This window comes from Manacus vitellinus, unplaced genomic scaffold (genome assembly GCF_001715985.3).
Source record: "Manacus vitellinus isolate BGI_N305 unplaced genomic scaffold, ASM171598v3 scaffold_91_pilon, whole genome shotgun sequence".
Lineage (NCBI taxonomy): Eukaryota > Metazoa > Chordata > Aves > Passeriformes > Pipridae > Manacus > Manacus vitellinus.
In genome coordinates, this window is record NW_021940873.1 from 1,053,073 (window position 1) to 1,062,920 (window position 9,848).

General features: G+C 41.6%; 2 protein-coding genes across 2 annotated transcripts in view; one reads left to right on the top strand and one right to left on the bottom strand.

Moving 5' to 3' along the window:
- SYN2 (synapsin II) overlaps positions 1-9,848 on the bottom strand; it is a 180,219-nt gene that overhangs the window by 62,186 nt on the left and 108,185 nt on the right. The gene's annotated exons all lie outside the window — the stretch shown is intronic.
- Positions 6,298-9,848, top strand: part of TIMP4 (TIMP metallopeptidase inhibitor 4) — a 25,927-nt gene continuing 22,376 nt past the window's right edge. The window contains exon 1 of the mRNA XM_008928428.2: positions 6,298-6,455. Coding sequence (XP_008926676.1) covers positions 6,326-6,455 — 130 coding nt within the window. The 5' untranslated portion in view covers positions 6,298-6,325. The remainder of the gene's footprint in view (positions 6,456-9,848) is intronic.

Below are 9,848 nucleotides of genomic sequence, written 5' to 3' on the forward strand. Positions count from 1 at the left end.
TTCTAGTTCGATAAAACTTCTTCCACGATACCTCCAGGCACTATTATTGTCTTGGATAACATGTAGTGCAGGTAATACAGTTACCCAGTAGATGGCTATAGAGTTAACCAGCACAGTCTCCATTTGTATTATTGTTTGCATTTTGTAATAGAAATACCTCTCCTTTCCTATTGCAGAAATTTCCTGGACTTTATAGGTCTGGTTAGTAGAGGGTCATCCTGCAATTTCTTCATTGTAAGTCTAATAATTTAAAAGAAAACCTTAAAATTCAAGCTTCATACACTATCGCACCCAAAGGTTTATAACTTCTACTGGAATTTAAGTATTTTTTAACAATGCTCAGGGTTCAATACAGGTTGGTTTCCAAGAGATATAATATGAATTCTTCTAAATTTACTTTGAATTCTTCTAAGATATTGTGTAAAATATAATCAAATCTGTCTATAAAAATAGAAATAGGCAAAGATCATTGGCTAAAAAAAAAGTAAAAAAAAACCCTTCTGCTGGCAATAATACAGACAACACAGTTTTTTGAAGGTTGTATTCACCCTGCTTTAATGTCCTCATGGCTGAGCTGACTAGAAAAGCCACAATAAGAAAAAAAAGAGGGGGTGGAGAAGTAGCAACAAAAAACCCCAGGTGTTGCATAAACATGACTTACCTCCAGTTCAGTGTTTAAATATTTATCTTTCCAATAATCCCCAAGCAAAGTTCATTTAACCACTCTAGTTCCATGTAATTTATTTGTGGAATATGCATCAGCCTAAATCTAATTTTGCTCTGCTTACTTTGGAGAAAGGAAATTAAAAGTGAAATAACGAAGGTGGCCTTTTATTCATTTTTTCTTTCCCAGAAACAGGCAGGAAGAATCCTAAATCAATAAACAAGCAGCAGATGTACTTTCTCTGGTCTGTTTCATTTTCAGAAAACACAATTTCCAGATAAAGTGAGCCAGGCAGGAGCTCCTGTCACCACTGGGACAGCCCAGCACAGGCCTCTCTGCATCAAGGAAAGCAGGAACCTCATCCTCAACCAGCTGCTGTTCCCAACAAACACAGTCTGGAAATGTCGAGCCAGATTTTCCCCTGCCATGTACCTGCCAAAAGTAGGTGTAAAATTCTGTGTCTCTGGAGTAAGGTTTTATACCCCCAAGCCAAGGGAGAATCTGATGTGCTTTGTATTTTTTTTTTTTTCAGATACAGGTGCATTAAAGAAATCTAAAAGCTGAAGTGGATAAAAAGAGTAGAACTTTAATTTATTAGTGTGCCAGGTACCCAGAGAGAGGCAAATACACTTTAACTGTGAGTCCTTTACCCAAAACAGAGTTAAATTGGTTTATAAACTAAGTGCAATTGCTGGAGATGACCTTAGTGTGTGAAGTGACACCACACTGTCATCAGGAAATCAACCTACAATGTCTTTGTCCCCACGACTGGTTTTTCAATTGAAAAATCACAGATATCTAAATCAACACAAAGTGATCTGATGGCAGAAAAGTCTTCTATTTTTAATAGCTCCTCAGTATAAAAACAGAAATTGTCACTAAGAAGGAAAACATTAAGTGTACTGGCAGTGAATCAAAGAGAGCAGTTCCCACAGATCCCTAGCAGAAATTCTGGAGACAAAAACTTTGCAGAAACAAATGATATTTTGATTCTGGCATATCAGTGTTTCATTCAATCCCTGTCATTCAACCAACTAATTAGCAAACTGCTGCCTCTAAAGTCACGAAACATTTTGCCACATTATAAAACAATTACCCCGATTGCTGTGACTATAAACTGGATGGGTTTTTTTACTGTAGCGTTTCAGAAGTGACAGCTACAAATATTCTCCCTTTTGAAGCAGTTAGTACATACAGAGGCACTGGAATTTAAAATCCCTGAAAGCTCACCTATTTTGTGAAATATTATTCTAACTCCGAATTTTCTACATGACTGGACAGGTTTTGTTCAGGATGTGTACTGTGACTACATCAGGTAAACTGAAAGTAGTTTTTAGGAGAAGTAAATGCAAATGTCAAATGAGAACCAGAGAGAAAAGAATCGTAGCAAAGCATCAAGTAGGCAACAGATAAACTACTGCTGTGGAGGATCCTGCCTGTTACCATTCTCAAATAAGATTCGTTTGCTACAATGGAGAGAAAATAAGACTGATATGGATAAAAAAATTGTACTCTATAGACTGCCAGGAGGTAATGCCCAGAGCAGGTAGTCCAAGGAAAAGACTGAGTAGACTCAGACCACCGGACAGCTGGAAGGGACAGCAAGGTGGCCCTGGCACATCCCATCACAATCAAAAACCTTTGGAAAAAGCTGTGTGGACAATCCCTATGCAGCACAGTTCAGGAACACCAGTGGTTTTAGTACAGGTCTCTGGGGGCTCTTAGAAGACAGAGTGATGGTAATTAATGCCCACGGTGCTGTTGATGGCTGCTAATGCCTCATAGTAAAAATTAACAGAGCCCCTGACAACCACAGTACAAAAAGTCCCTCCAGAATTAGAAGTCCTGTAAAAATCAGGATTCCCTTGGAGAAGAGATGAAGCTGCTCATAAATTTGCCTGCAGTTAGGTTTCCTGCCTTGTTTTGATATTGCACAACTCAACAAGTACAGTGGCTCATCCCCAATCCTCTTTATTTGCTTGTATTTTAGTAGAAAACAGACATTAGTTGTTCAACACCAGACTTCCTCATCCAGACAGAAATGAAAAATTGCCAAGTGTTGCTTCTACTGTGTCAATAACAAATTGAAGGAATCAAGATAAATGAACTTCTCTGTTTCTTATTAGCAAGTGGCAGCTGTATCAGAACAGAACCAGGGAGTGGGCACGATTTCATCCTGCCCCCCTCCATCCTTCATGAGTGTGATGACATAATTTGCTATGATACCATGCCTTACTTATCAAACTAAAGGAAAATTGCCATCATCACATACTGTGCAGTGAAAGAAGCCCTGTACTGTTAGTCCATTTATACAAACAGAAATCTCTTTTTATTTTGCTTATATTTGTAAATGTTGGCTATAAATTCTCTACTATTATTTAAGATAAAATATTATTTTGCTTAAGAGTTAGTCAAGGAATATTCCGGTCTTTTGGGAATAACCTTTTTATTTTATGAGGTCAAGATCTAACTGTAATACAGAATGGATGCTGAGTCAAGGGTTCCTTCTCACACAGAATCCCAGAATGCTTTGGGTTGGAAAGAATATCAAAAATTGTCATGTTCCACTCCTGCCATGGGCAGGGACACCTTCCACTAGCCCAGGTTGCTCCAAGCCCCATCCAACCTGGCCTTGGACACTCCCAGGGATGGGGCAGCCACAGCTTCTCTGGGCACCCTGTGCCAGGGCCTCACCATCCTCACAGGAAAGAATTCCTTCCCAATATCCCATCTAACCCTGCCTTCTGGCAGCGGGAAGCCATTCCCCCTTGTCCTGTCCCCAGTCCCTCTCCAGCTCTCCTGGAGCCCCTTTATGCCCTGGAAGGGGCTGTCAGGTCTCCCCAGAGCCTTTTCTTCTCCAGGTGAACACCCCCAGCTCTCCCAGCCTGGCTCCAGAGCAGAGGGGCTCCTTTTAAACTCCCTAAAAGTAATTTTCCTAATACAATGAAAGCCACCACAACATAAAATATAAAAAAGGCCAATGCAGCTTCAAGCTAAGACCAAATGCTTGCTGATACTGTTCAGTGATAACAGGTACTTAAACACTACACTGATACCAGAACAAGATACAGGGAGTATTTGTCTCCTCTGATAGGCTAAAAGTGCATTTTCTTGCACTTGTGAGAGCATGTTTCTGAGTACAGACCTACTAAAATCCCTTTCAAAAGCTACGATGTAATTGTCTAAACTCTGAGAGTAACTTGACAAAACTCACTTTTCAGAACGAAGATTTACCAGAAAACAGGAGTTCTGCTGAGGTTTCAAAAAACCCATCCCTCCCAAAGCCAGCTAGGGGGAGGGACCACTGGGTAACACATTTATTGAGAACCTCTCCTATGGCCACTCACTTCTCTAGATGTGATCATACTTACAATATTCCACCTATGCACAGATGGCTTTGGGACACTCCTAGAAATCCAACTGAATTATCCCAAGAGCAGTTGCAGGCAATACTAGGTAAGATCATAATTAAAATGTGTTAATGGCATTTGCACAATTGATATGCATATATTTAGTTTTAACATTTTTACATTTCTACACACTCAGGTGAAAGTATTTAATTCTCAACTATGCCTACAAGACATAGTTGTAAATTAATTTTCAACTTGTCACAAAATTATTTTTAAGTTCTGTTCTGAGCATAATGTTTTTATATTGATTATACAATTAGTTCGATTGTACTAGATATGAAAGTCTTGAGGACATGCAGAGCATAACTTGACATGTTCTGGAGAATCTTGGACAACATGTGCCTTAAGTAACCACAGGACAGGTAGAGCTGCACACTCAATGTGAGAGAAGACAGTTTGCCCAGCATATTTCTCTATTATTTGAATTTTAAGCAAACAGTAATCAAATTGGTCTACTTAGATATCTATAACAGCAGCCATGTGATGTCATATGGAAACCAATCAATGGCTCCCAATTAATTCCTTCATCACTTCCTAGTCCTACTGCCCTGAGACTTGAAAATTAATAGTCCCAGACCCACTGAGCACAGAGGCCACTGGCATATCTGCTTTGGGTTTTTGTGGCCTTCTTGTAGCCTGAACTTCCTGTGTAAGGCTTCAGCCTCACATCTTTTTACCTCTTCACTCCAATGAAAGGAGTCCATTTCCTCTCGGTAAGAACAGAGATGTTAACAGGTCTAAATTATTTTCAGGTGTTAGTCCTGGACTTGGATCCAGCCTTATTATTTCATGCCAAAACTTCAAACTGGAAAAGTGAAAAATCAAAACATGGCTGCATGAACTAAGTCGGGGTATAGTGTACAACACTTCTGGCTCAGTGCTGAGTGTGGGTCAAAATTTTAAAAATGAGACCCAATTCTAATAATTCTGAGTACCTATGTATTTTTTTTAACAGTGTGTCTCAAGGCAGATGGGAGGAACAAAAAGAATCAGAGTACTAATATTTGTATAACTGTTCAGAAATAAAATAAATCTGTTGCTGTAAAACGTGTACACATCTCCATAAAGGTAACAAGCTACTTTGGTTACACCTAAATCTCAGCCTCAACAAAATACATTTTCATGAGTCTGGATTGAAATGGTTCAAGTCATGTCAATGAATTTTCAGTCCTAGGCCCGATTTGGGAAGTAACAAAATATGCAATCCTTTAGGCAGCTCTGTCCTACATGTCAATGTAGAGATGTATTTTATTACTCTCTAATCAAACTTTAGATTGCTTCCTCATGAAACATTTTTCACTATAAAAAGAGGGTGGCTACAGGTTCCACATACCCAGATTGCTACAGCAACCAAAGATTTGAAGTTGAAAAAGATTTCCAAACTCTGTACTTATGTCTGTATTCCACCTAGAACATCAGCCAGAAAATACAGACACTGTGATCTGTGCTGAGCAGGACTTACATCAATAAGGAATGTGGGGAAAGAGCTGAGCCTCCAACATACACCACTGGGATATTTTTCCTTGTTATTTTAAATTAAATCTGTGACAAAATTATTTTTAAAAAATGCCTTTTATTGCAGCCTTTATGTGTAATTAATTATTCCTTGTAACTGCCAATTGTTCAAGGCTCACAAACAGAGCATTGAGACCTTTCCCTTTCATAAATGAAGTTCTGTCCAGCCTGAAAACAGGGATGTCAGTTGAAGAAAATGCCCAGAAGTGCAGGGGAAGATCAGGGCCTGCAAATGAAAACTGAGCTTAAAACAGGACAGCTTTGTTTACTTGACCAAAAAAGAGAAGGTCGCAGGACTGGCTTTTAAATCTAAACTGGAAAGAAACTTTCTACAACGAGATAAAATCTTTCTTCTGCTAAATCATATAATCAGCTTCAGATCCTCGTACCAGCTGGTTTGGGATTATTAATGGCTGTGCTGGCCCGCAGCTGGCTAAGGTAAGCGCGGGCTGTCACCAATGATGCGCTCGTTCTTATGGGAAGGCGGAGTTAGGAGTCGGTGTCGGGGCCATAAATAGGGGTCCTATGGAAACCAGGCGTGAGTTACCCCGAGCCAACGCTCCGAGCGAGCATTAGAGGGCTTGCCTGAACCCTCCGGGCCGGCGAGCAGCGGGGCAGGGCTCGATCCCACGTCCCTGCGGGCGGCAGGGCTCGATCCCACAGGGCTCCCCCAGGGAGCGCCCAGCCGCTGGAAGCGCAGCTGCGGTGCCGCGAGCCCTTCCCCGGCGCGGGCAGCATGAGCCCCGCGGGCAGCACCGTGGTGTTCTCCGCGCTGCTGCTCCTGACGCCCGGCATTCCAGCGCCGGTGGAATCGTGCAGCTGTGCCCCCGCGCACCCGCAGCAGCTCCTCTGCGACTCGGCTCTGGGTGAGTCCCGAGGGCCGGGGGGCATCCCACGGGAATTCCCGGCTCCGGGGGAATCGGCTCCGCCAGGTGCCTTGGGCTCTGCGAGGATCTTAAAAACCCCACTCTCCTAAAGAGAGGGCTATGGCAAAATGTATGGCAGAAGCTATTCTGCTTTCCCAGAGCGTTCTGTGGTTATAAATTGCTGAAATTGCTGTGCTATAGAGTGGCTTTTTCTGATTCCTAACAGAGAAACGGCTTCTTTCAGGTCCTAACTTAGAGTACGCAGGGAGGAATACCCGGGCTTTCAAATGGCTACTCTTAGCAGTATCTGTAAGAGAATATTCTACCTAAAATATGCCTGCTACGTGTAAACTGTGTATATAGATATTTCTACAGCACTTTGGGGGAAAAAAAACCCAAACAAAAACCCCCTCAAAATAAAAGTCCCCAGTGCCAACATGCCGAAACATTTGATCTTTGTTCTGCTAAACTACAATTTCTTTAATTTATTCTTGGGGTTTTCTGGAATTTTCAAAAAATACTCGAGCAGGAAAGTGATAGGCCCTTTATTTTCTGCAGACAAACTGGCTACAGCAGCTCTGTATAAATATAACTTTCCAGCCTTTGGGACAAATGTGTTTCATGATATTCAGTCAGCACTGTGCTTGAGACTAAAGATCACAAAATTAAAGTGCATGGGGATGGGAAAATGTGACACTTTGCAGTCTTTTGATTTCATTAGCTCAAGCTAAGGCTGGTTAACTTCCATCGGGTGTGAACAGTAAATGTAGAACATGAGTTTCCAAAGTGTCACAGAATTAGCATCTCTATGGGACAGGCAATACCTTCTTGCATACTGATTCATTGCTTTTATGCCCTGACAGAAAATCTTTGTGGCCACTACAAACTCTAAGCTCTGTTTGTGGCCATCAGTTAAATTGGTTTTTAATCTGCCCATGTTAAGCAATCTCTTTCATGAAATTACCTACACCAGGCATTACACACTTGGGGTTGTTTAAGGAGTGAAAGGAAATAGAAGCTGTGCTACCAGGAGCTCAACTGTATGTGCGTACATTTAACTGTATGAGTCTGATGCATTCCTGTACATAAGAAAGTGACAGTTTTTCAATAGACTTAATGTAGAGATTTTCCTAAATACACAATTTTATAGTATAGAGGAAACTCAATATATATCATAAGAATGGCTTCTCTAATGAGGATTGCCCATAATGAATATTTTAAGATTTATCCCATTCTGAGATATATTTTATGAATGGCAGCTATATCATGCTACTTTTTTGCAATCTTCAGTATTTAAATATAAATAAATAAAACTATGTTTGGACTTGATGCTCAAACTCTCACTTCTATAAATATTCCTATTTAAGTAAACTGCACCTTTTGGCTAAGAAATGTTTATGTCAAGGATCCCTTTGTTCAATATTTGTAATTTTAAAACAGCATTTCTACATATTATAAAACAAGAAATGAAGGTAATTCCTCATATAAATAAATGTTTTTCTATATGCATTTGCATATACACACACATAAACCCAGCTCTAAGCATTTACTGGGTTTACTTTGGCCACAATATTTTGCATAAGCTGAGCAAAACCCCTTTTAAGGAGCTGGAGAAGGCCAGTGGAGCTGCCTGCCCTGTGTGAGAGCAAACTCCATGAAGCAGCTTGGCAGAGACAGCTCCTCCATCCCAGTGCCAGCAGCCTTTGTGCCTTCCCCCCAGGCTGTGGGCTGGGACTGCCTGTGGGAAGGGGCAGCATGAGGCTGGAGCCCTGGACACACACAGCACATCCCCTGGGAATTAGGGCTGTGCCTCCACAGCTCTGCCTTGTGACCACACCTGTGGTCTTTGGGCCACCAGCATCTAAAGAGGGACTGTAAAACAGCAAGTCTGCCATGCAGACGCATATCACAAACCTCTCCTGGCAGCAGCACGACACTGAAAGACTCAACATTTTCATACTTCCAAAATACTGATAAAGAAAGGAACAGCTACTCTTCAGCTACCCAAGTCCAAGAGAGCTGAATGCTAATCCAGTGACATGCTGAGCCTATTTTATTTCTTTCATTTAAGTTCATCCACCTATGTACCCATAAATACAGTCAAGTATTTCCTTGCAGAATAAACCCCTAGAACATCTTATTAAAAACAAAAAAACCCCACACTATGCCTCTAGATTCCACAGTAAAAACAGAGACAAGTCTCAGGTTTGCTCATGGAGCTACCAACCATCCCCTTGCCAGTTACTGTGCTATTTCTCAGTTTCATTCTATAACTGTAACATTTTTAATATCCTTTAGGATGACTTGTGATTTGGGTGGAGTGAAAACGGAGGTGGAGGGGGTTGAATTGACAGACCTTACTTGAGCGACTAACTGAATGTGTGGAACAACTCATCAACCTCAGTGTTTATGAGAGAGACCCAAGGAAAAAAAACAAGCAGAGAAATTAATTAAGTCCAGGACAAGCTCTTTCACTTTTCCTTTTGTTCAGGTGATTAGTGCTGCAACACTTTGATCTTCTAGGGCTAGGAGGCTTTTGTGGCTTTACTCTCTAAATGGCCACAGGTACCACACAACTGAGTAACCTGGTAGCAATAACGGGCTTCCTGACAGACCCGGGGGCAGAGGGAGCTCCTGGTCCTACGAGGTGCTGCCTAAACCTAGAATAAGGGATGAGTGCAGAACCCTACAGGTATTAGAAGGTTGTACCCCACGGGAAGAACAGTAAATCAGGAGCGCTGCACCGGTCCTGCCATTCATCTGCCATTGGGTTTGCTCATCTGACCACGTAGCCTTGATAGGATGTGATTTTGTACCAGTTTGAGCAGTTTTCGTGAACTCAGAAGTTTTAAATTTCCCTTCAGACAGAGGTAACTCCTCATCAGCAGTAAGTGCTGAGCACCATGAAATGCACACCTTTCGTTAAAAAAGGGAGATACATTCTCGTGTTCCTTTAAATGGTGCTGAGGCCCTCCTAGAATGTGCTGGATGCCTTCAGACCCCAGCAAACACCTCTGCTTTCCAACAGGACTTTCACTGGGAATAGAGAGGAGAGGTTTATTAAACTTCCACTAATTACACTGCTAATTGTCAGCGCTGACCCCTATGGCCAGGTTTTCTCCTCACAGAAATGCAATGTGGGCAGGATATGCTGATCAATATTTCAAATATTTCACTATAGTGCCAAGCCAATACAACAAAATTCTTCTGATAATTGTTTTTTCTGGAGCAAAACACGGATGCAATTGGGTTTACCAGTGATATGGTTTGAAGCTGGCTCCCTGCCAAGTCTCCAAACCTTACCACCAGAGTTTCCCCCCCCCCTCAAACCTCAGGGAGAAGAGGGAGAAAAAAAAAAACGAAAGAAAACCCGAAACGAGAGAGAGACAACCA